At 37.8% G+C, this 27,322-nt stretch overlaps 1 protein-coding gene across 1 annotated transcript; it reads right to left on the bottom strand.

Annotated features, from left to right (window-relative positions):
* Window positions 1–116: 116 nt before the first annotated feature.
* Window positions 117–27,104, bottom strand: LOC145693396 (uncharacterized). Its single transcript, XM_081769357.1, has 5 exons — window positions 26,781–27,104; window positions 22,594–22,692; window positions 15,769–15,915; window positions 12,294–12,466; window positions 117–538 (listed from the first exon to the last, which is right to left on the bottom strand). The coding sequence occupies exons 1-5, from the start codon at window positions 26,889–26,891 to the stop codon at window positions 382–384; spliced, it is 687 nt and encodes a 228-aa protein (XP_081625483.1). The 5' UTR covers window positions 26,892–27,104; the 3' UTR covers window positions 117–381.
* Window positions 27,105–27,322: the final 218 nt, after the last annotated feature.

Genomic DNA, 27,322 nt, shown 5'->3' with positions numbered 1-27,322 from the left:
AGCAGTTCTTTTAAAATCTTGCCTTTTATTTGGGTTTTTCCACACTTTTGGACCATCCTGTATATTGTTTTCGTGAGTTATTACTAATTCTAAGCTCAGTGATTAACTGTGAGAAGCATAATTAAAAATGTACTGTTTATTTTTCCACAATTATATGTTACATAATAAAAATAAAATGTTAATATGTTAACATAAAAGTATTAAAACAACTATTATGTTTGAACTTTTATTCAGCTAACATTCGAAAACACTTCGCTTATTGAGATGTACAATTTTCACCTGTCAAAGTGTTTGTTTCTAAGCATACCCTGATTGAAAACAACATAAAACTGGGTTTCCTTTTCGAAAACTTCATCGCCATGAACAGACACAACTATTTGATCATCCTTCTTCTGCCAAATTCTTAAGCAGTCTTGCAAGAGCAGGGGTTGCCAAATCCAAAGGTGTCTGCTTTTCTTTATTTTGTACATCTATTCGAGCACCCTGGGAAACCAGTAACTTTGATTCCTCCAGTCTGTTCTCTTCACACGCTAAATGCCTTCAAATAAATACATAAATTCATCAATTATGGAAAACTCTTTCACACACAAAAAGTAACTATTCACTTTTTAGGAAATATATGAATTTTAACACTCATGATGTGTACAAATTTCAAAAAACTGTATAAGAATGGGAAATTTCTTATAGAAAGGTAACACAATAATCAGCTAACCAGCTGTCTTTTACATTTTTCACACCACAACCAAGAAAGAAATGCTGTCGACGTACAGCATTAAGCTATCAAAGAAGTGCATTGAATAAATAGACTTTTTGGGAAAATTCTATTTTTACAATAAATGTCCTTATTCTTCTATATCGTACAAGATGCGTACCAAAATTACGTGTTGTTTTAATCTAGTTAAAAAAAAAATATGTCGATAATTTGCGAACGAAAGCTGTTCCCAGCACTGCCCTTAAATTATGTATTTCACCATAGAGTAGTATATGCTATGGTAGAACTTTCGCATGTATATGGTAAAATTCGCCTTGCTAAAACCACTTCAAAAGTAGGTTCTTAAGGGAATCAATTTAGGTTTTGCTAAGATCTGGATGCCTTAATTTGTGTCACAATCGTATAAAATATACTTTGTGCCGAGGTCCTTGTTATGGAGGGAAGGCCAACTGATGAGGATATCTTCAATTTTATAGGCTTCTTTTATGGTGCATGAAGACTTATGAACAATAACTTGCAGTTGTCCCAAGATCGGTTCTCATTTGTTTTCCCAACAGTTAGATGAAAAGAAAGCCTCCTGAACGACAATCGCCACTAGTTCTCTAAGGAACTGCCACTATTAGTAACTATTCGAGTATATTATTACCGTCCATCTCACTAGCGTTATTGCTGTAGTAAAGGTCTTAAAAATTTGAATGTTTGTGGTACTGAAGCGTCCTTAGTTTCTAACCCTCGGATGCATGCCTCTTTTATCCTACACTTTTACATGTGTGGGGTCAATTTGACCCCATGCAATTTTCCTTGAAATAAGCACGGCAGAGTATACAGACTAATTTAATCTCCGTTACTTTAAGTTGGTTATGCCTAGTTAAGTTCATTTAGGTTGTTTTTGTTAGGTTAGATAAGTTGGAGGTAAATTAAGTTAGTATAGATTAGGTTATATTAGACAAATATACAGTTTAGCTTAACGTGTTTTATTTATCAGTAGGCCTAAAGTAAATTCTAAAACAATGACAAAAGGTATCTCAATTGCTTTCCCCTCCCCTTTTGTCTAAACAACTCAAAGTATTTCAGTCTTCTTCATACTAATATTTAGTTGCAGTTCACTTTCACTAATCCAAACTGCAATTCAGCACAAAATGGTTACTTGAGGGAAAAAAAAAAAGCCTTCTAAAGTAAAGCAAAATAGCACTAAACATGTAAAAAATACCAGTGTTTTTGCTCTGTCATACCAATACACTTCACTCACATTCAGAGCACACCACTAACACACTGCTGTGTACTTTGCACACATATTTCTCACATCTGCTGCGACGTTTTGATGTCTTCCTTTCCTCTTGTCTTATACAGATCTGACATTTTATTGTCTTTTTCGAAGATGTATGGACCGATGCCTTTGTTTCCCTCTCGACACCGCAAAGTTTCATTGCCTCAATTATTGGTTTCTTCAGGTTCAAACTTCGGCACCTCAACCGCATGAGAGGAAGAATCAGTTCGTTCACCAACTCAGAAAGTCAAGCGTTTGTGACTGATACCTGAACAGTAATCAGGATGATGTGACAAGTAGCATGTGTATGCATTGAGAGCGCCTACATTAGTTACATTATAGAAGAGGGCCATTGTCCAGTGACGTGTGTGTGTGTGTGTGTGTGTGTGTCTTACAGGTGTATGTTTGAACCAATTTGTCCATGTCTTCAACTCCACTCTTTGCTTGGTTGTAAAATTTTATGATTTCTGGCTTCTTCTTGGAATCATCCTCGTCGACGCCTGTGTCATGGTTCATGGTGCTGAGTAAAATGACTTTTTTTTTCCGGCAGGTAGCTTACTAGGGTCACATCTTGATTGAAGGCGAATTGTGATGTGCAAGGCTGTCTTGTCTTGGTATTGACAGAACAGGTTGAATTTCACGTCTGTTTTTCTTTATTGTGCCAACAATAGTTACCTTCTGTACCAAGAGTTCCTTAGCTAAATCATGACTTATGAAAAATTGATCAGTTGTGATATTTCTCCCGGCGTTCCGCAGCGTGTAGAACAATGTCTTCACGACGTTGCTGGCGAGGTTCGTTTGAACTGGTTCTCCTGGTTGTCGTCTCAAATACACTAAACCGTCTTTGGCGTAAAAGTTCTCAACATTACACAACCAGAAGATCTTAATGCCGTATTTACCTGGTTTACTTGGCATGTATTGCACGAACTTGCATCTCGCACGGAAAGGCATGAACTGTTCGTCAATCGTGAGGAAAACGCCGGGAACCATGATTTTTCGACAGTTTTCAGTGAAAAGTATCCAGATATATCGAAATGAGTCATGTGATCACTTTCTAGACGCAAAGCGCGAATACGCTTGTCATCGAACCGAAGCAACCTTCTGATGTCTTCGAAACGATTTACGAAAAAAATTGCTTTGTACTTAGGATTAGCGAATTTGCTAAGAAAAAGTTCGTGAATAGGAACGAACATCTCAACTCCTAAGTACTCGCGATGAAAAGGATGCCAATGAAAGCCTGAAGTTCTTCCAATGTCAGGTCAGTCCACTTTTTACCAGATTTCAGTGCCACTCTTTCCTCTAAATTCGTATACTGCACAATGTCCTCCAAAATGTTACAGGAAATGAACAAATCAAATGCATTTTTGGGTGGCGTCAAGGTTATAGAACGCGGGAGACCTTGTGCCTCTCGTACGATATTGTACGAAGCAGTTTGGTAAGTGTTTGATGGTTTGCTTTTCCTCTCAATTCCGTTCTTTGAAATCATACCGAAAGGCATTTGCCCATCCGTTGCATCCTCTTCTTCATCGTCTTCATTACTAGTATCGATTTCAAAATCACTGCCTTCGTTCGGATTTTCTTTCTCTTCTGAAACACCATCTTCGTCAAAACTTTCCACGTAGCTGGCAACAGCATATCATCATCGTCTTCCAGCAGTTCGTAATTTCATTCGGAGATAATCCTTTTCTTAGTTATTATTGTCTAATGTCATCATCAATCTAATAAATAGGCTTTTATAGAAGCACGTTAGAGCAATAAAAATGCAGTTGTTCAAAACTGTAATACGACGTCCTCCCAGACACAGGCTGCAAATGTTTTCATAACACAAAGAAACGTGAGACCGGAGAACTGCGGAAATGCCGACCGACTCTACACGCTGCCTGTCATACAACAACTAGTTGCAATGTTGTCAGTTTATAGAGAAAAAAATACTTCAAAGTAAGATAAAACACAGTTTTTTTCGCACCAATTCTTTACTCTAATAGATGTACAATAAATACAAACAAAATGACATATCATCAATTCATTTTGTAGAATGTCTCAATGGATCGAGATATAGATATATGGAAAAAAATCTCCATGCTTCTTCTGACGCATTCTCTTTTTCGCTTATAGAAATAAACCTTCTTCCGCATAGACTCAGGAGTGTGAAAGGTTGAACTTGAAACAGATGTGCGACTTGATAAGCACTTTACAAGAGCACGAAGTTTATTTCAAAAGAAAATAACATTCAAATATGTAGTTTTACAGGAAGATCCCCCCTCGTTTCCCTGATAATTCGCACACTGACTTGAAGTCATTGTCTTAACTTTGGGTATAGTTGAATACTATACAGTATGCAGGGAGAATTTCCAATTTTGACATTTTCCAGCTGTTGTGAGGCTGGGATCAAATTGACCCCACACATGTAATAGACGGGTAGTGTTTTAAAAAAAACTATATAAGTAATAATAATTTCCAAAAAAATATATATATATATATTTTTACATTTTTCTGTACCGGAAGCATCATGCTTAGATGTCACAGAACATCAAAATATCCAACTGATATTTCATGGTACAGTAATACTAAAAAATAAACACAAGATGGGGTCAAAATGACCCCACACATGCATCTGAGGGTTAACAACGAGTAATAAATGTGATATTGTAAGTTTTCGTTTACCATGTAGATCTGAAATATGTTAACCTGATGTAGTGACATTTAAAAATACGTTTAACTTTATGTTGAGTTGGCAACACTGTTCATTGGCTGGTATCTCGGAGTATATTAAACAATGTCCCCCTGTCGATATTTGCATGTTCCAAAATTTAATAAATTTTATAAATTAGATTAAAAGCTATAAGGTCGTTTCAAGGTAAAAGCCTGCCCTGTGTATGTATACCCAGGCTGTTGCAAAATTCCGTTTACAACGCTTAAGGAAAGAAGCCAGAAAGTTTATGTACAAAAACGTTGCAGAGTGCATCCGAGTTATGAGGCGCCGAAATATAAGAAAAATGGACTTTAGGGTGCAATAACGCAAATACCAACGACCCCACAAAAAGTGGTGTGGTGAATTTTACAGAATGTGTTTATCACACATCTTGAAAACCAACGTGAATGTGAAAGTTATGTTCAATTTACGCTCATTTCGACCTACTTGACTTCCAAAATATTTGGGAATCCCTTGCGCATGTTCCCACTTGTCTTGGTTCGGGCATTTTACTAAATTTTGTAGTGAAACAGTGACATACACAATGTCCCCCTTGAACAAGATATGAAGAAATGAAAAAATACCATATTAAGATATACAAAAATCCTTTCTTTCTCTCCCTGCGAACTTCTTGGTGTGCGCTGCTAGTGAATGTGGGTTTTTTGAGGTTTTGTCTTTCCCCCGATCGCACTTTTCATTCTACAAATTACTTCTTTATCTTCCCCTTTGATTTACCATACATCCTAAGAGCATGATTAGGAAATTTAAACTACACTCTTCCTTTTCATACGAAACGTTGTGTAAACTAATAAAACTATGTTTTCGCGGTTGGCAATAGTGGAAATACAAAGATAAGTCGTAAGTCTTGCAATATTTCCACAACTCAAAACAGCAGACGTGTGTATACGCCGTAATCGACGATAAGTACAAAGTCAAACTGGCCCAAGAGGTAGTGTGACAAGCGAATTATTGAACGCCGAGGCCGCCACTCCGTCAGTACATTCAGTCAGTTTTTAGTGGCAGTGACGAGTGATCAACAACGTCTGATACATGAAGTCCTACTGTATTAATTCGAACTTGGACATAACGCTGCGGCAGCAACCCGAAACATCTGTCATGTGAAAGGAAAAGGTGCAGGGAATTACAGTACAGTAAATTTCGCTGTTCCAGAAATTTAGTTCAGGTTGTAAGAATATCGAGGATCAGTTAAGATTCGGCCAAGGATAATAGATTTAGAGATCATACAACACGCCATTGAGAAAAATCCATCCACCAGCACACGACTATTGTCAAACCAATTCGGCATGTCCCAGTCTACTTTAGTGCATCATCTGCACGAAACTGGGAAAACCATCAGGAGTTGTCGCATTGAGTCACATGAGTTGGCCCCAACTCAGTGTCCCAGAGGAAAGTGGAAGTGTACCGACAACTGCTGCAAAATCCGCTTGATGTGCATTTCCTCGAACAGATCATGACATGTGACGAAAAGTGGATGTTCTTCCGAAGCCCGAATGAGCAAAAATAAGTAGTTGAGCAAAGATAACTTCCAGAACCGTTCGTCAAACAAGACCGTTTCGAGCATAAAGTCATGCTTTGTGTGTGGTGGAAATACGAGGGTGCCTCGTATTTACACCACACGCAAAGCATGACTTTATTCACTTCTTCATTCCTAACAATCGTACCATCAATGGTGACCTTTATTCTGAACAGTTGGAACGGATGTATGCTGAACTACGCCAAACATTCTGCATTGGTGAACCGAAAGTGTGACCTACTGCCACAGGATAACTCAAGTTACCTCAAGAAGGACACTCGGTTCGAAAAGAGCAAAAAAACACCCAGCAATTTGATGGCATTAAACTGATGCCACACTCGGCACAGTTTGAACCTGCCCCTTCGGATCACTACCGGCTTCAGTACGTGGCGTACTTCCTAAGATCACGATGCTTCACCAACCAGCAGTTGGAAAAAGCAGTGACTGACTAACTTCTTTGCCTCTAAAGGGAAGACGCGAATTCGAGCAATTGGTAGAAAGGTGGCTGCAGGAAGTCCACGAGGGGATATATTTTGAATGTTGGCTGCAGGCAGTCCACGACGAGGGGGTATACTTTGAATGTTAACTTGCTTATAAATAGAGGTAGATTGTGTACCAGAATATTGCAAGACTTGACTCAACCTTGTTATATCTACTTGTACTTTCACCACAAACCCTCCCTTCAACGGTTCAGGAGCAAAAATGAATTCCTAGCTTATTAGTCTATAGCATATATTTCTTGAAGTGTGTAAGCTTTTAATATATATATATATATTACATACAGGGTGGTAGGAAACTCCACCGACAAAATTCGGGAGATGATTCCCGACACCGAAACAAGAAAAAAAAAGTCCTTTTGCACTTTTCTCTAGGACACACAGTTTCGGAGCTACATGATGCCGAAAACGGGGCAAAATACACTTTAGAGGGTATTTCGTATCTTCTCTATTTCGAATGATAGAGGCAAGGCAGCTTGGTCAACTCAAAGGAACGAAACCTGCTCTATTCAAAGATGGGTATGTCGCAATCGTGAAATTAGTGCACAAGGGATTCCCCAAAGGAGCGTAGGAATTCCCGGATAAACTGTTAGGTAAAGATACGTCAAAATAGGCATGAATGGATAGGTTTCCCACCTGGTAACCATACTTAGTTGTACCATGTCGAGATCTCAAACAGAGACGAATTGATGGACGCGTCATATTAGGTATGTGTGGTTGCATAACCACCAGGTACTGATGGTAACCAACAATGAAGTTGTGGATATGAAGTGTGGCTGAATACACTTCGGGAGGTGACTCCACAACTGGAAACAAGGAAACAGGTCATGAACAGAAGTCGAAAGAGGCGGCGTGTTTCAGCAGGAACCGAGCAAAAGATCGCTCACACACCGTGAGTAAAGTAGAATATCTCCCGAACGAATTGAGATAGTGACGTCGGTCCACAAAATGAGAAAGAAAATCATACTCAAGGGAACTGATGGTGCAAACTGAATGGAGCAGATGGAACTGCGCAATGGGAGTCCATACAGGACGAAGGGGATTCCGCAAAGCAGACATGGTAGGGGCAGTGAAAAGTGAAACAGACGTATATACTATGACTTGTTACGTATGGCTTACGTACGAACTGTGGGGTGAGAGCTGGGAAAGTGGGGATTCCCCATTGCAGCGTCGGGGACCAATTCAAGGGAACACCGCCGGGCATGGGTGTTGGTGCAGCGGTTCCGCAACAAGCAGAGTACCCAGACATTGCAGGGCCGAGAATCGCTGTAGGCCCTACCGAGTAGGCAACTGAGGCATGGAAGACATGGACAAAAGTAAGCATGCGTACAGGTAAACATGGATTGTATTTTCAAGGATGATACACTACAGCTCGTACTGGTGTCCGTGATGAATACGTATCATAAAGAATGACACTAAAGGTTTCAGAAGTCTTACAACAGTCTTACCTGTGGCAACACTAAAGATGCTCAAAATGACATCCACCACTCTGAACACAGGCATTCAAACGTCGTCGCACAGACCGGTGCACACGTCGAAACGTGTCTGGTTCTTCTCGCAAAGCGTCACAAGCGGCTCGGACGCGTTGTTCCAACGTTTGGATATCAGGTACCGGAGTAGCATAAACAACAGTTTTGAGATGCCCCCATAAATAGAAATCCAGAGAGCTTAAATCCGGCGACCGGGCAGGCCATGACATAGGACCGCCACGGCCGATCCACTTGCCCGGGAAAACAGTGTTCAAATAATAACGCACGGGGCGACAGAAATGCGCCGGGGCACTATCGTGCATATACCACATACGTTGTCGTAAGACCAACGGCACATCCTCCAGAAGTGTAGGAAGTAACTCGCGCAGGAAGTTCAAATAGATAGGCCAGTTTGTCGTTGTGAAAGAACAACTGGTCCAATGAGATGGTCACCCAGAATCCCTGCCCAAACGTTGATACGAAACTGGTGCTGGTGGCGGGCCTGTAGCATTCCATGTGGATTATCCACAGACCACAGATGACTATTATGAAAATTCTAGATACCATCCCTTCTAAATTGGGCTTCATCTGTGAACAAAATGGAGGAGAGAAAACCGACAGTTACTGCCACCAAATGGAGAACCTGATTACAAAAGTCCAGCCAGGGAGGAAAATCCCCTGGCGATAGACCCTGTACCCGTTGCAAATGATAGGGGTAAAAATTGTTGGCATGAAGGATCGACCACACCCTCTCATAACTGACATTATGCTGACGGCAAGCTCCCTGGAACTTACACTCGGGTCATCGAGCACATGTCGTAAAATACGTTCTTCGGCATGCACAGTGCGTTCCTCACGTGGTCTTCCCGTGTCATACATGGCAGGGTGAAACGTTCCGGTCTCACACAAATGACGAAATAGCGTTGCAAATGTTGTATGATGCGGTTGGCGTCTATTGGGATATCGATCGTTGTATAATCGGGCTGCCTGCCTACCATTTCCATGTGCTTGTCCATACACAAAAATCATCTCGGCCTGTTCCTGATTGGTGTAATTGGCCATTGTCACAACACACTACACTATGAACGTGATTCACAACACACAACGTAGTAGTTGCCCACTTCAACTTCACGGATGACTTTGATAGACAAGGTAGGTCTGCTCAATGGTGATGTATTGTTTGTTGGGTGTGCACTCAGTGTTTTCTTCCGTGCTAACTCCTTGTGCATCGGAATGACCTGGACTGGCAACTTGGGGGTCCTCTCGAGGCAAATCAACGAAGTACGTATGTAGTGTGGTTTAGCCGTATGGTAGCTATGGCCCTCTGTTTGTGACCGTGCAATGTTCCCGAAAATAGTCATTGTTTTGCTGTCAGCAGTGTTCGAATAAAGAGGGGGTACAGGGGAAATCACCCTCACGTAAAAGCTTATCCCCGGCTTATATCATGAAAAACACATAGCATCCCTGGCAGGAATAATTAATACCACTGCATTGTTGGTTACCATCAGTACCTGGTGGTTATGGATCTTCACCACAGCGAAATGAAACTACCGCTATTTTTTTTTTTTTTTACAATATCTTGAAAACAAATAACATTATTGGAAAAACAAAAACATAGTGCACTAGATAATATTCTGCATGTGATACCGTTATCACAACTCACCTATCTTCTTTGGGTGTGCCGCTATTTACACAACCAGCAATAAATGCTAAATCTTTCTGCAGTTGCAAATGGAAAGCAGATAAGTGAGTTGTGATGACGGTATCACATGCAGAATCATAATATCTAGCACAATATATTTTTGCTTTCCCAATATTTGCATTTATTTTGAACATATTACAGAAAAACTATAAAATTAGAGGTAGTTTAATTTTCGCTGTGGTGAAGACCCTTATGCAACCACACATAGCTAATATGACGTGTCCACCATTTCGTCTCTATTTGAGATCTGGGGGCGCGGTGGCTCCGTGGTAGAGCGTTCACCTCTGGTGCTTGGGGTCCCGGGTTCGATCCCAGCCCCCGCCAAGTGAACTTTGTGGTGGACAAACACCGTGCTCGTGGGTTTTCTCGGGGTTCTCCCGTTTCCTCCCACTTTCTTCATTCCACCATTTCACTCATCTCTCATCATCACCGTCTCCTTTAGCCTAAGCGGCATAACCGTGGGACGTAAAACTTAAAGATTTCATTTCATTTTCTATTTGAGATCTCGGCATGGTACAACTAAGTATGGTTACCAGGTGGAAACCTATCCATTCACGCCTATTTTGACGTATCTTTACCTGACAGTTCATCCGGGAGTCCCTACGCTCATTTGGGGAATCCCTTGTGCACTGATTTCACGATTGCGACATACCCATCTTTGAATAGAGCAGGTTTCGTTCCTTTGAGGTGACCATGTCGCCTTGCCTCTATCTTTCGAAATAGAGGAGATATAGCGCTCTACAATGTATTTTGCACCGTTTTCGGCATCATGTAGCTCCGAAACTATGTGTCCTAGAGAAAAGTGCAAAAGGGCTTTTTTTTTTCTTGTTTCGGTGTCGGGAATCACCTCCCGAATTTTCGAATTTTGTCGGTGGAGTTTCCTACCACCCTATATATATATATATATATATATATATATATATATATATATATATATATATATATATATATATATATATATATATAGAGAGAGAGAGAGAGAGAGAGAGAGAGAAAATATGTGAATATGTGGAATGTTGACTGAATCCATATTGGTATTACAGAAAATGTCAGGATTTTTCAAAATGTTCCATGTTTTCTGCTGATCAAGAGATACGGAACAGAAAGAGAAACAATTTCTTCTTTTGGCGGCAGATGTATAGTAATCTGAAAACAAAGAAAGAAAGCATATCCTTATGGTACCTGCAGACGTATCCCTAAACATTGTTCTTTTTTTCGGTTGTGTAAAAGCTCTCACTAAGATCTATGGGTGGTGGAACACTGAGCCGCCTTGACTTTGTGTATGTTCCAGTTATTAGTGTGATGATAGTATAAAAAATAACGTCTCTAGTTCATTACTGCTAATATCGCAATAACTAAACTGTCTATTATTTATGAATTTTTATTGGAATTACTTATTATCTCTTATGAAATATCAACACTGACTTGCCAAGAGACAACGACAAATAGCACAACTAAACCCCTGTTTACATAATGATATGCGTCACTATATCAATGTTACAAAAAATATTTGTTAACATTAGTTTAACAACTGTCTTTTTCTTTTATATTATCTCGGTTTGTGACAATTCAAGCACTTTCTGCCGACTAAAGTTATACTTTACTGTTATAATGGGACATGCAATATTTACGCTCCCTGTACTTTTAATTTTAAATGAGGCAATGTACAAAGAAACACTTAACAAGATTTCAGATATGCTTAACTTTAGACACTCGAAGCGTAAAAAAGACGATTTCAAAATAAATGGGTATGTAGTTGTCAAAAATAAACACAAATTAGACGAAATTCTATTCACTGAATCTATTTTAGATAACTTATTTGGCGAACAGAAGTTGTGAAAAGAGATTTTTCGGAATACTGTTATATTAATTATGAAAGGAAGTAACGCATTAAGCTATCTCCCTTTCTCCTCTTTGCAAAATTAATAACATTAATGAACTTGTTTGTTCTTTGATCGTTTTATATATTTTTTTCAAGTGTACGTTAGAAATTACCTTCCACCATCTACACATATAATGCCAACAAATAGTTCTAGTGAGCTTTCGTCCTGGCGAAAGTTTTATCCTAAATGAAATTTTGTTCGGAGTGGTTTTGCTCAGGCAAGATTCTGGACAGTGAAGTTTTTGGTAGACGAGATATCTGCTAAGCAAGCTTCTGGCCCGAGATTTTGTCCGTATACCGCATTTTTGTCGTGCATCTCGTATATTACACTTTTTGATTTGTTAGCATACTACATCCATGCACTTCGAGATTGGAATACACATTTTAGTTCAATGTTCTGCGCCTCATTAACGGTGACATAATCTAATATCCTTGCTAAATATTTTTCCATACAACTATTTTCGTCATGAAAATCTCTCAGTGGTAATATATGAATATCTAAGTACAACAACTAGAATAAACAGGAAAGCATACTTACAAAGGAGTATTTCCGTACGAATCCTTGGCATTCAAATTTAGCTGATTACTATATTCAAGCAATAGCTTCACGATTCGTGTGTTACCCTTTGAGGCTGCTCTATGTAAAGGAGTTGCTCCCCGTTTATCCGCTATATTTATGTCAGCATGGTTGTTTAGCAACATTTCCACAATCTGAAAGAGGAAAACTTTCTAATAATGACATTAGTGAATATTAATATTGCACTAACTCAAAATTATCCATAGCTATCAGTTAAGCGCCGCGGTTTAAATTACAGCTGTGTAAACCTTGTAAGGTAAGACATCCATCTACCTAGGTATTATGACAGACAACATCGCATTGTAACATAAGCATAAGCACGATATCGCAAAACGTCTCGATATAACAAATTTGATAAGAAGAAAAATAATTAATAATAATAGTGGAAGACGTGAAATATAAAAAATTTCTTTATCTAAAACAGATAAAGATAGGAACGTAGTTGTTTTAAAGGCGAAGAAAGGAATGTTGTTACACTTGGTGGAGAATCGTATTGCAATATAATTACCAGTATTTTGTGGCTCTATTTGAAACGTAACTGATATGGAACGCAAGTGGTTTCTACAAGATGACAAAACTTTCCACAAGACGATTGTCTTGCTGCGTGAGTGTCCTCTTTTGAAGTGACGACCAGAACTAGCCAGCTAGGTATGTGACTTTACTCCTTGCTATTACTTCCTTTTGGCGCTTCTGAAACCTCAAAGGACTAAGGCAGACAAACTCCGAACAATGTAAGAAATCATGGAGGAAATTGAACATGGTATCAGCTACATTAATGAACAAGTATGCGTAAAAGTAATTATAAATTTAATTGAAAGTGAAGTCCTGCAGAGAAAGTCGTGAGAGACATGTGCCGGATGCCATCTTTCACTCTTAAATTGAAATATTTATGCGTTGTAATGATATAAAAATATTTACCATTTTGTGAATATACAGTATTGTTTAAGCATATTAATTCTAATTTTTATTGGCACACCCTATATATGTAACACCACATTTAATGTTTTACACAGAACGGTACTGATTATTGTCATAAAACAACACAAGGGCAGGTTGTAATGTTTCCAGGACATTGAACACAACTAGTTTTTACGTTATTTCCTAAAGAGAATAAATTGAACGTATAGAACACATATCAAAAGTACGCACAATACTGACCACGATCTATTCCTGTGATGATAATAATACATGTCAGTATTATGACTAATAAGAATTATTAATGATGCAAAATTAAGTACTAAATCTGAAAATAAATATAAATTTAACTTGTCGCGACTATTACTTATGACAATGATAGTTATAAATTAACGTGCAATCCATTTCGTCCTTCATATCAAACTCACTAGCCTTACTAGTCAACAAATATAATAGAAAGAGAGTATAACCTAAAATGTGCAAGGAAATACTAAATTGCACATGTCAGCAGATTTACATTTCCATCTCATGGTTCCCTTCCGCTCAGTGTAAACATAGTGAGCAGGTTTTTATAGAGTTCAGTGATCTTACTACTAGATGAGTTGTGTCACGGACCTATAAATGAGGTAATTTTTAGTGATCAAGATATAAATTATGTCTCAAATATAAAGTAACCGATTTTCGGAGGATTATTGTAAAGAGTAGCACAAAATGTTTATAGGAAATCCGGTCAAAGATGATCATCATGTGTGACTGTAACAACGTAGATTAATTAATTTTCTCAAGCTATCCTTCAATTACGGGAGGCTTTTCATAAGAAGTAATAGGCAGATATATTTTCTGATTTATTCAATCACATTAATAGACAGTACAAGTATATTTTAACCTTTATTTAATGAAGGAGTTTTGTTCCTATAGCGTATTTCATAGTTACTCTGTTTCCAATTGAGTACCTCCTACGGCCAGGCCTGATGGAAAAAAATAGGTTGCCAGTATTAGCAAAGTCAACTGTTTTTAACTTCTCAATAACCTGAATTCCTTGTACTGAGTAATATATTTAAAATTAAGTTCAATAATTCTGTATGTAAAACATATGGGATATATGATTATGAAATGGAAAATTTGTTATTATTTTTCATGTAATATTTAAAGAATGACTTGAAAGTGAGGGAGGACGCGGAATTCAGTTTCGCCAACACTGCCGATGTGATTTCCCTCTTGTAGAAATCTGAAGCCGCCACTGCATATGTACTAATCAACTTACTTCATATGTAAACACGCCACATTGTCATATATTATACGCACAAAGCTTTTAAAATTTACGAAACGAAAAGCAATACTGCACATGACTGTATCAGAAGGCCGCACTAAAATCCAGCTTCCACTGATGTTTATAGCTTTCTCTTATCCCGACAAACCGAAAAGACACCAAATCCTAATCCATTCCTAGCTATATGCTCGAAAAGTTATAGGAAATTCAATTTACCCACAGGATATAAGGCCGTAAGGTAACTAATCTTTACCATTTCACATTAATTCAAAAACCTTTCTGTGCATAAACGTTACAGCTGTGTCATAAACTGTATTTGGATGAGTGACAACGTCTGATGAATGCAATTAAAGCAATATTAGTCTTACTAAGTAAACATAGAGTTCGGTTATCACAAGTTGTCACACATCTAACAGGATACGGATACTGGAAGGTAGATTTTATTTTATTTATTTATTTATTTATATATTTACCTTACTGATCGTTTAGTTATTTTCGTACATGCTTCCTACATTCACTGATACTAATTCTGTTGGATCTTTGCTTTTAACTTTCCATTCTTGATAAACCTGCGCTTCTCTGTGAAAATTTGAAAATTAACTACTGTTTCAACACGTGCAAATTAATGGTAAGCATTGGTTATGTGTCAATGTAATAGCTGTTACCTGTATCTTCCACAGTGAACCAACGAAAATTCAGCGTATCATAATTAATTCCATATATCAATAATATAGTAGAGAAAAACAACTGTAAGTATTTTTTGAGCTTTTATATTTCATCATCATCAGATTTCGAAATATGTGACAACTCCACAAAGTTAAACAAAGTCTTTCCTCGATAGTTAATAAGAGACCAAAAACTGTTACTTTTACAAATCAGTCACCTTTATATACATTGGCAAATATTTAAAAAAAAAGAATCCTATTTCTTTATTTGACATGGCGTCGGATTTGAAGACATGTGGTATCATTCAGTACATATGTGCCCACTGTACATACAATTCATTACTTTTATTTATTAGTTCTCATAGTGAAAACTATTTCTTAGTTCGTTTGTCCATAGCTGCGGGAGAGAAAAAGGAAAGTAAGAGAGAAAAAAGGAAGTAAAAAGAGAAAAACATTTTGATCAACTTTTCATTGCGAACTACCTATTGGAATTTCAGTACTTAGAAGGTGTATCACGGTCTTGGGACGCCCCTATCAGAAAGTTTACTTTACATTTAGTACGAAATAATGTAAGACAGAGACCCACCTCAAACCATCCTTTAGAAGCTGCATACTGAAGCGCTGAATGTCCGCCGTCAGAAGTTGCATTTAACTGAGCACCACGTGAAATTAGAAGATGAACAACTTGGTCTCTTCCAGCAGACGCTGCAAGGATAAGTGGTGTCATGCCTGTCTGTAAAGGAACGCAATAAAACTACTATATAAACGTACTGGCTCAACTGAGGCAGACAGATTTATTACAACATATGTCATTAAAACTTACAGAAAACTAAGCCAGTGTTATAGAAAAGCAGTTCCCAACTTTGGAAGTAGAAAAGAACGATGGAGCTCATTTAGCTATTTATTTTAAACCGACTTAAAAAAAAAGACGAAGTTCTCAATTCAATCCGTTTATATACTATATATATTGTGGGTATATTCACACAACTTTAACATTGGTGCACCGATTTTGATGTTTTGTGTGTGTGTGTGTGTGTGTGAACGATTATATCTTTTTAATGATCTCATCGACATGTTATTAGTCTTCGGAAACGTTCTTTATTAAGCGCAAACAGATCAAGATACTTATAACATCTAAACTGCAACTTTGAAAAATGGTTAGATTAACCGCAGCAATGAGATTCTCCACTCCCTTTTCCCACCGGGGTCGTTAGTAACTGCGGTAAACACAACACTGGTGTCCCCAGCCAAAATAGCCACTGCTACTACTTATATATATATTTATTTACAAATATAGGTTGTACGTGTGAAAAACAACATACGAAATTAACTTGAATAACTTGAATATTAAACATATAAACAGCTTTGAAGTGTTTAATCTTTTCTTAGTCAAAGTCTTTTAATAGTTGGAGAATACATAAAAGAAAAAGAAAGAAAACGAGAAAGATAATATGAAGAAATATAAAGTCAAACCATCTGCAAATTGGGGCATAGCAAAATTCATGGAGGCAATGGGACAGACTATTCAAATGCTTTTTCTTCCTCTCGCCCACTTGCTGCTATTAGTGTGTGGATCTGCGAACGCATAACTAAATAAATTAATTTCTAGTACATGCAAAAATTGAATCAGCTGCTGGCTACATTGCAACCTCAATAAGTCTTTTGTTGGAATAGTTTCAAAACTGATTTTAAAAAAGAAGAAAATACGAAAATAGTATTAAAACAAATTTCTAAAAAAAAAAAAAAAATACTCTGACAATCTATGTATAATTAAGAACTCAATTACTTTGTAAGAAGTTCTTTATAACATGGAATTTTAATGTCGAACATGTTAATTACGAGTCTAAACCTAATATAATGCTTTTTCTTTTGAACTGTTCGTTGGATCTTGATCAGATTTTGTCTGAAGATTAAGACCATTGGCGCAAGTTTATAAATCTCTCTCTTTCTTTGTCTATTGTTTGAACTACTTTGATAGTCTGGGTCGTTGTTTTACAGAGTAGAACAATGAAGAATTTTACAGAGTTAAGCCATACACAGACTTGAGTTGAAAGATTTTCATTGTGACGTAAAGGTAATGGTGGCGGATAGAAGCATGCATCCCGTTCCTGCATCCTTGCTCCCGCGACATAAATCAACTGCTTGATATACCGATTTTTCGGCCAGCATTGCAATTCTTGCAAAGCTGTTTTAACTCCACTTTACCTTGTTACTAGTCTGTCGTCCCATGGCAAACAAAGTCATACCTGCAGGTTTTAGTTGAGCTGATTTTGAGTTTATCGTCCTTTTCAGCAGCGAGACTATATGAAACGTGGACCTACTGATTAACGTGGAATCCGAACCGCATGCGCTCCCGCTGGGAATTCAACCCGGGTATCCCATGCCAAAGGCGCGTACGCTAACCGCTTAGCCACGAAGGAACTCGTATCTTCAAGTTTGGAAGAAACTGAGTTACTGATAACAGGCAACTCATATCATGAAGCATTAACTGACAAAAGTTAAAAGCCATATCCATAATAATATTGGCGACGTGATCATAAGTATAAGCCTTACCGTGTCCAAAAAGAAAATCTTGAATTTTCTTAAAACCATTTTTGTTGAAGATATGATCTTCTGAAGTGGGACCACAATAGTGGCCTTTACTTTCCATGATAGAAAATCCTACGATAATTACTGCAGATGTGCATTTACATGAAACTGTCAGCCTTAAGTCTTTCGCGTCACAGTACTCTGCCTGCAATGGGCAAGTCTTTACCAAAAAAGATAATGCACAAAAACCCATTACTGTGTCTCAAAATTTTCGGCGATTCAGAAGTACGCCTCGGCTACACTCCTGGCTGCAAGTTCGTCAAAAACCTTCAGAAACAGAAAGCAATACCAAGAAGCTAAGTCAATATCGGTAAAAGGTTACCAGAGAAATAAGGAAACATTACAGTTTATCCATTCTCAGTTCGGATCTATATAATAATATTTCGCTACTACTATGTGATTATAAACAAACTTTGCCTCTATTTTATGTCTATAAATTAAAGATGTTATGAAGGACATCCTCTATTATTAGAATGAGATTAGAATCATTACTCGTGGTTCTATTCAAGGTGTTATATTCCCATAAGATCAGAATCTATCTCTGTTTTACGTATTCGCCATATCACCCACATTGATTATAGGAAGATATAAAATACGCATATGCATCGAGATCTCAATTTACGTGATTTCTTTCACACATTTCATTCTTATCTTCTTTTTACAAATATTTTAGCTTTCAAGAGTAAATTATCCAAAATAAAAAGGAAGTCAGTGTGAACGAATTTCTTATGCGACTATATGAATTATTACAACAGTGAACTGTTAGTCAATCAAATAAGGCAGGAAACACTAGATTATATCAGGTATAGAATTAACAGTGGACATATTGTAAGGAAGGTAAGGAATGTAAATTACACACAAATGGAAGGACGAACTAATCAATCTAATTACGAAAAATAAACAAAATGTGACACAATGGAGATTAAGTGAAGCCTAGTACAAGATAGACCGGATAGACAATAAAGTAAATAAAATTTTTGGATGAGTATCTATTACAATAACTAGTTATCCATCCAAGCCTCCGGCTCACTGTACCTTATACGTTGAAATCGTCCTTAATTACAATTTGTAATGGTTTACATTTAGTTTAAGGCTTGCCCACCAACTAATCTGCGGCTATACAAACATTAATGCTCAAATTTAAATATGGTTACGGGCCTTGTCTTAATAATAAACAGCAAAGAACATTCAGTTCAACATCATCAACATCCATTTTCAAAGAATAAAATTGAAACAACAGTTTAAATTGCAATTAATATATTGTATTAAAGTTACAAATATTAATGGTCAAGTGTAAAAATGGTTACAACCTTTTCCTATCTTGAAATGATTAAATGAAACAATGCAGTTTTTAACTTCCAATTAAATCGTCACATCATCAAATCGTTTCAAATCTACAATTTGTACTCTAGCGCCGCCTATTGATATCAAGCAGGTAGACAGGCAGCGGAGGGGCAACTGATACCTATTACAAATTAGTGTTACTCACAGACTAAGACATTTTCCTTTTATAAGGATTATATTTCAGACCACGAGTCTCTAGAAGTGACTTTCTGCGTTCCCTATCTCCCCCTTCCCCCCCAACAGTTAACAACCAAGCGCAAAAGGAAAGTTTCTACCTAATTAGAGGAAGGCCCCCCTGTAAATTTGTAAAGCAATATAGGTATCGCTTAGACACTTGTATTAGAAGGGACAACAGACGAGGCAGTGGATTTCTTAACTGATGTTGGTCATGCAACAGTAAAAAAACTTTGTACCAACCAGAAAAATATAATTTATACCGTGGCACGACGAAGAGACTCGCCAAACACTACACGGAATAAGAAAAGGGATTGGGAACTGTGGCATGCATTCTCAAATGAACATACTTATAAGAATTTTTTCTGACATAAGACGAAACAAACAAACAAACAAACAAAAAAAACAGGTACAAATATTTAGATTATATTTAAAACATTTCAGACATCAGCATCAATAACCCTGAATACTTCTGGTTTCTTATCAGATCTAGGTCTAAAACTTCTACTATACCTCCTGTAATGTACAATGGCGACTCAAGTACCGAAGAAAATGAAAGAACAGACATTTTTAATGAATTCTTTTGTAAAAATTCTCACTATCCACTTTCCTCCTTGTTCAGTTTGCCCATTTATGTTATCTCATATATCTACCACTCTCCAGAGGTTGAGTCACTCTTATTGTCTCCCCCACCTGAGAGAGCTTCAAGCTTTGACACTATAAGCTCGACCCTTTTGCGTTCCATAGCATCTATTATTTCTTTTCCACTTTCGCTCATTTTTAACATATATTTCACAGAAGGCTATTTTCCCTCCTCTAGGAAAAGCTCGTGTTTCTTGATCTATAAACCCGGACCGAAATATCAGGCGTCATCCTATAGTCCTATTTTGCTTCTCTAAGTAAGATATGAACAGTGTTTCCAACAATCCACAACTAAACATAATTTATTTCGATTTACCTAAAGCCTTCGATTCCATTAACTATCCATATCTACTTTACAAAATCTCCAATAGATTCGGTATTTATAGCCCATTCTTATTTTCATTGACTAGCTACCTACAAGGTCACACCCAGAGTCGCCTTAGAGGAATCGATTTTTAACCCGTAACATCCGGAGTAGCACAAGGGAGTGTCCTTGGACCACTCTTATTCATTTTGTACATGAATGACCTGGCTAGTTGCTTCAATTCACATTCCACCAGAATTTTGTTATTTGCAGATGACTGCAAGATTTTCAAGGAAGTCAACAGTACAGAAGACTCCAAACTACTTCAAAACGACATAAATGATTTTTCCTCTTGGTATAACACATGGCTCCTAAAAGTGAATCCCGATACGAGTAGATCCATAACAGTGTCCATAAAGAAAAGTTGTCCACACCTGGAGTTGCTTTTACAGAACATATAAACACTATAACTAAGCTATCGATGTGTATTCTAGGACTTCCGTACAGCTTTACAGAAATACGGAATCTCTCTTCTTTAAAAACATTTTACAAGGAAACAACTCCTAAAATTGAAAATTGTTCACCTATCTGGACAACTGCAACTCCTACAAACTATCTTGGCTACACTCAGTTCTACGTTTCAGAGTACCTCGCACATGTGCGATGACAAAATACGGACTGTCACGAACACCAAATATTCAACTATCTGATACTTGTCATAAAATCAGTGATCTCAAATATGTGCATAAACTCACACATGACCAACTCAGGTCCGAAACGCTATGGTCAGAATCTTATTTCCAAGTTTCATTCAGATGAACACGTAACATACCTTTTTTTATATAGTAAGACCTAGACTTTCAATAGTTCAACGTCTTCTATTCTACAGACTTTCTGAGTTATACAACGGAATGTTATATACACCCATAAATTTATTTATTTTGAAGCTGCATATAACTGCACTATGACGTCACTGTAAAAATGAAATGAAATCTTTGAGTTTTACGTCCCACGGTTATGCCGGTGAGGCTAAAGGAGACGGTGATTATGAGAGATGAGTGAAATGGTGGAATGAAGAAAGTGGGAGGAAACGGGAGAACCCCGAGAAAACCCACGAGCACGGTGTTTGTCCACCACAAAGTTCACTTGGCGGAGGCTGGGATCGAACCCGGGACCCCAAGCACCAGAGATGAACGCTCTACCACTGAGCCACCGCGCCCCCCGACGTCACTGTAGTGGACAACTGTTTGTCAACCTTTTTTTCTGATTTTTTAAAATATTATTATCATTATTGCATTGTTATTGCCCCATAAATTTGTTACATATTCAATAAACATGCGTTCAGTTATATCTGAAATTGTGTTCATAAATAAATAATACAAAATGTTAACGAGTGTGGTGGTCTAGAGGAGTACAGAATATTCTATGTCGACACACAATTGTAAAAAGTTGGACAGCTACTTGAATTAAGAGGTATCAGGACAAATTGTAATCGAACGGTGCAATGTTTGGGGAATATGAAAGACGTATTAGTGTTTCCAACCAACTCGGATAGTAGCACCGGGTGATCTTAGCAGATGCCATGAATAGTTCACCAACACACACAGAGCACAACCTTTTGTCGACATAGTAGTGGTTTGTTATTTAGGAATGAATTTATGTTGTGCCAACGAATAACGACGGTAACATAGAGTATCGTAACGAATCCACTTCTTACGCGTGTCAGTACTATGTCCAGAAACGAACAGATCCTTCCCCTAACTAACGAAACAAATACTCGTGTTGGTTTCTGAGTTACAGCCACCTCATTTGGGACTCATCATCTCACTTTATATTACTTCCTAAGCTTTGTGGAGGTGTTGGTAAATTGTTTGTACGCTGCAGTTGAGTACTTCAACCAATGCCTCATATGTGTGGCTATTATCGGCCCTACTTGCTGCCTCGCTGTCTTTGGCTGGTGTTGCGTGCTGGACCGATTCATTATCATTGTTGAATTTGTTAAATTATCATCATATTGTTCGTTCATTTCCCACATCCTACATATGCCTGACATATGTTTCTTCCCGTTTCACTAGGGTGTGTTATCATCAGTTTAAACTCTTATAGCATACAGGACCTATAACGCTATTTGCGGTTTCTCAATTTTAAATTGCTTTCTTGTTTAATCGCAGCGATCACAAAAAGCAGGCTACAACTTTAAACACCTAACATTTTATTTCTCTTAAATTGTAAAAAGAAAGAAAAAAAATGTAGGTAGAGTGTGCAATGCTACAAAATGGAAATTAGAAAGCAGTTTTTTTTTTAAGTTTCTACTATGAAATATTTGTCGAAGAAGAGTTCGAAAATGTATTTACTCACATCATCAGAGGGATCCACAGGAGATCCATTATCTAGTAGAAATCTCACAATCTCAACATGGCCTCCTAACGCAGCCCAATGTATTACTAAGCGCTCATTCTGGAAAAAAAAAATATATATATATATATAAAATTCATTTATTAAATGCTTTAAACAGCTGTACATTATAATTTATAAACATAACACTTGTCACATTTAATTTTAATTAAATCATCATTCGATAGACAAAAAGTGTAAAATATATTTATAGGTCTAATTCTATACTACCTCAAAACAAAGTACACTAGTATAAAGTAGTGGACTGGAGCAACTACTGCAGGGAAGTCTGTCTGGACTGGCCTTTTAGGAACAGTACAAAAGTTGGCGAGATCGACGACAGCAAAACAGGAAAAAGAATTTAATTTATCCTGATAAACGTGATCTGGCCACATGGACCTGAAAGTACTACAGAATTTTCTGGAATTTCTCAATAGTTGTCATCCTTAAATCAAATTCACCATGCAATTGGAACGGAATGGATGCCTCCCTTTTTTTGACATTCTTGCTGGCTGTAAACCCGACGGAACAGTAAGACACAGTGTATATAAAAAGTAGATACATACGAATCTTATCTCAATGCAAGCAGCTGTCACAAGTCATAACGTCTTACTATGCTACGGGAAGGTTCTAGAACACAGGTCCCCTATACAGATTAGAAGCTATATTCGTTCCTTTCTGCTCCAAAGTTTAATATTTAATTCACGTAGTATTGCAGAGCGAGCGTTAGCGAGTGAAGGCGGGTGAGAGCCCCGCAGGGCATGTTGCTTTCAGTCTTTACTACAGTTAAATGAGAAGAGGGACCTGTGTTGTAGAACCTTGTCCAATGTTAAGCACCTTGGCGAACAGAGCAGTCTCCGTAAGTGACTCGGGAAGTTTACAAAAAGAATTCTATCATATGCGTTCGACGCTACAAGAGAATGATTATAGATTTACATATATGAACATGGCCATAAAAAGGGCCATTACTTCCCAACATAAAGTAATCAAAAAAGGCAAGTGTGAGGATTATATGCCTGCTACCATATTGCATTTGATCGGCTACACCTGCTAAATCAATTGAATACTTGCCAGACATGATATAAGAATTATTCACAAACCTCCAGTTAATATCAGATCATTACTCAAACCAGTGAATGATAATCTTTAATTGAGGCGTACTCCTGAAGTATATCGCGTATACCATGTGAATGTGGCGATCATACATAGGGAAAACTGGACGTGCCATAGAACAGCGATGCAAAGAACATAACAGCTACATAAGACTTCAGCAACCAGAAAAGACAGGACTAGCAGAGAATAGCTTAGAAATGGGACACAGAATCGATTTTACAAATACTACCATAGTAGCCAAATGTAGTAATTTTGGGATAGAATAATAAAGTAAGCCATGGCCATCCCATGTGAGAGGAACAATCTCAATAGAGACAATGGGTTTCAGCTAAGTCCTGTCTGATCGGCCCTTCTCAGGAGAAAAAAAAAGGCCATTTCTTGTGGCCAGAACAACAGTCAATCAGGAGCCAGCATTCCCCTCAGCCAATCACTATTACCCATTCATAGCTCTGCCCGTAAGTTGTCACCATATATAATTATATATGCCCATACATCTCCGGTCTCTTCATCACCATCCCTGAAGATCAATTCATTGTCTGCATTCGAAACGTCGAACGTCAATATTTTCACCTGATAACCCGAGAACACTTAGCAAAAAGGTAAAAGGATACACAATAGAGAAAGGCGTGTGGAAGGGCAGTGGATATTCGGAGATGCCACACGATGCAAGAACACAAAGTTTTTTTGCACTAACTGTACGGAAACGAGACAAAGAAATGATTTCTTCAGGTAATAAAGGACCGTACATTGCCTGGGACAACAGTAGTGTCAGGTTGTTTTAAATCATATGATTGTTTGAATGACGAAGGTTTCACCACAGTATTGAATTTGTATTTACGGAAGCTAGTGGTGATGTTTACAGGAAGAATCAGGAAATTTTATGTGAAAAAAAAAATAAATAAATAAACTGTCTGGCCACACACACGGAGTGCAAAGCAAGTGGTGACAGATCAAGTATAGTATACCAGCGGTGGAGGAGGAGCATTTCGAGGATTATTTAGTTGAAGGAAAGGAAACTCCTCCGAACTATTGTACACGATTTTCTAATCGAAATTGCAAAAACTTAGACGGGTGTTTTGAAGGTAAGTGACTTCTAACTCAACCTAACTTAACGTAATCTAATCTAACCTAATTTAGTAAATTTTTTAACTACTTTTCGATTCTCGTGTAGCTTCTACTTCAACCTAATCTCCAGTAACTTAATCTAATCTAATGTACTTCAGTACATTTCGATACTTTTTTTTCGATTTTCGTGTGGTCCGGCGATACAACAAAAAAGTCAAAAACATAAATCAACATGTGGTGGTATAAAAAGCACCAATGCCATATAACCAAGTCAGGACAAGGCGAAACTAGTGCGCAAATCCGTAAGCCTAAAAAAAAAAACAAGAGCAATGTTCTGGAACACGATCTACAACGCCATTTAGCCGTAATAAAGAAAGTAATCAACCTGGCTCCTGATTCCCCTTCATTCGCTTGCAATTATTACATGAACTGAGTATTAAGCTTTGATACAACCAACCTGGCTACTAAGCCACCTTCATACGTATGTGCGGGCCAGCATTCTACAATCTTCCTGGGAAGAGGCGCTTCAGCGATTGTAGGTATGTGTGTAGGCTTGGATAGTGAAAACATGCAGATTTTCGAAGTGATACGAATTCCTGTATTACTTGTTATGGTTTCACACTAGTAACGCTACACAGCTTTTCCACACTGAGCAGAAATACTTCGCCGGCGGACAATAATATATTGTGAATAAATACCTATCTATCTAACAGTCCATTTTCATAAGCGCTTGTAACAGGTTAAGTACCATATAGCCGGACCAATTTTAGGAAATTTACCGGATCAAATGGAGAATTTAAGTTTGTGAGGTGGAATGAGTGAAAGTGAGGTAAGTGAAATAGTAATGAAAGTTGTTGTTTTTGATGTAAGCGGTACTGTATGGTGAGGCGGAAGGACTATTTCGCGGAGAGGTACATTTGTTATGAGATAGCAGCGCGAAAGGCAGTGTGTAAATGGCGCGTGTATGTCAGGGCTGTGACATGTCATGTGTTAGTTATGTGGAACAGTATAAAAATAACGAACGACAGTTGTTGAAATTTTGTGAAAGACATGGTATGCTGAACAGGCGAACAGTGTATGGTAAATGTGGAAATGAATTGAAAATACAAAAGAGGAAACGAATATATCATTTTCAGTGTGGGAAAATGGTAAGGAAACCCTAGGAAACGGTTGTATACGAATGTCTTCTTGAAATTAGAAAAGTTTACACGCCTCAGTTTTGAAGCCAAGTAACTTCAAACTCAACGGAAATGTATTTCTGGACAGTGTACAAAAGTTGTAATGTATGTTAACGAGTGAAAGGTTGCAAGTGTGAAACCATGACAAGTTCTATTGATTTTTTTTATGATTGCCAAAACCGACATGTTGTCACTACCTTCGCTTACGCGTATACCCACCGTCGCTGACGCACCTGCTTCCTTCGGATACACCCCCTCGTGGACCCAGCAGTTTCGTCCTGCCCTAACTCGATTAGGTGCCATTCGTGATTAGTGGCCTCCTAGCACAGGTTGGTTTGTTTTTGCACTGTAGTTCTTATGCCCCTAACCTAATGTAACGTAATTTAATGTAATCCAACAAAATATAACCGAATGCAGAACATTTTGGTGCTCTTTTTCAGTTTTCAAATTGGCCCGTCGATACGACACTAATGCCCTTGTAACAATTTTCCATTAATAATCTCACACTTATAAACATAAAATACAACTGAACTATTAATTCTGACACCTGCAGAAAGCTAGTTCTTGTCTTCCACAGAGTATTGAATTTTACCCTAATTTTGCAAAATGTGGGGTGTCTGAACATAGCCTGTACCTCGAATTCAATGTAATTTTACAGTAATGCAAAGAACAAATGCAAGATAAAAATCAGATCTTGCGTTCACATCCTTATGACAAATGTCTAGCCTTGCACTTTATTTTCAATATTCTTGACAGATCAACCGACACTATAAAATAACAAAGAATAAAACGTACCGAGTCTGTTTTAGTTATTAGTTTGTTATCTTGAATTATTTTACGACTAAGGAAGTCTGATTTCCCAGTATAAGCCCAATCGAAAATACTTTCCTCTGTTTGTGACGCCATAATTATAGTTTTGTCCGCAACAGTACAATATTTTGCGCCTAGGCAATTGTCATTGTAATGGTCTGTCCTAAATTCATACTCGACTCGTTACATCGAAACATCCAACGGTACAATTGTCCAAATTTAATTGTAAGTGTATAGAGATTCTTATTCCCCAACAGTCTTCACAAAATTTGCGGCGAAACTCAATAACACCACAATGGATGTGCAAAGCCGATTATTGCGTACTCAAACACAAATTTTGCGTTGCGTTAACACAAACGGAATGAGACACAGAGGGTCTTATGCAGATTCGTTTTGATGGGTGATTAGTGGTATACTAAAGAGTTTGACTATTGTGTTTTTCAGATGTAAAGCATCACGGGCAGTAGCCAATGCTGTGCGATATTCCGCGCGGTGTTGCCGGATTTCGGACTCCCCTTCCCTTCTCG

The sequence above is a fragment of the Thermobia domestica genome, chromosome 8, assembly GCF_964235325.1.
Source record: "Thermobia domestica chromosome 8, izTheDome1.hap1.1, whole genome shotgun sequence".
NCBI lineage: Eukaryota > Metazoa > Arthropoda > Insecta > Zygentoma > Lepismatidae > Thermobia > Thermobia domestica.
This window is presented reverse-complemented; position numbering and strand designations above follow the sequence as displayed.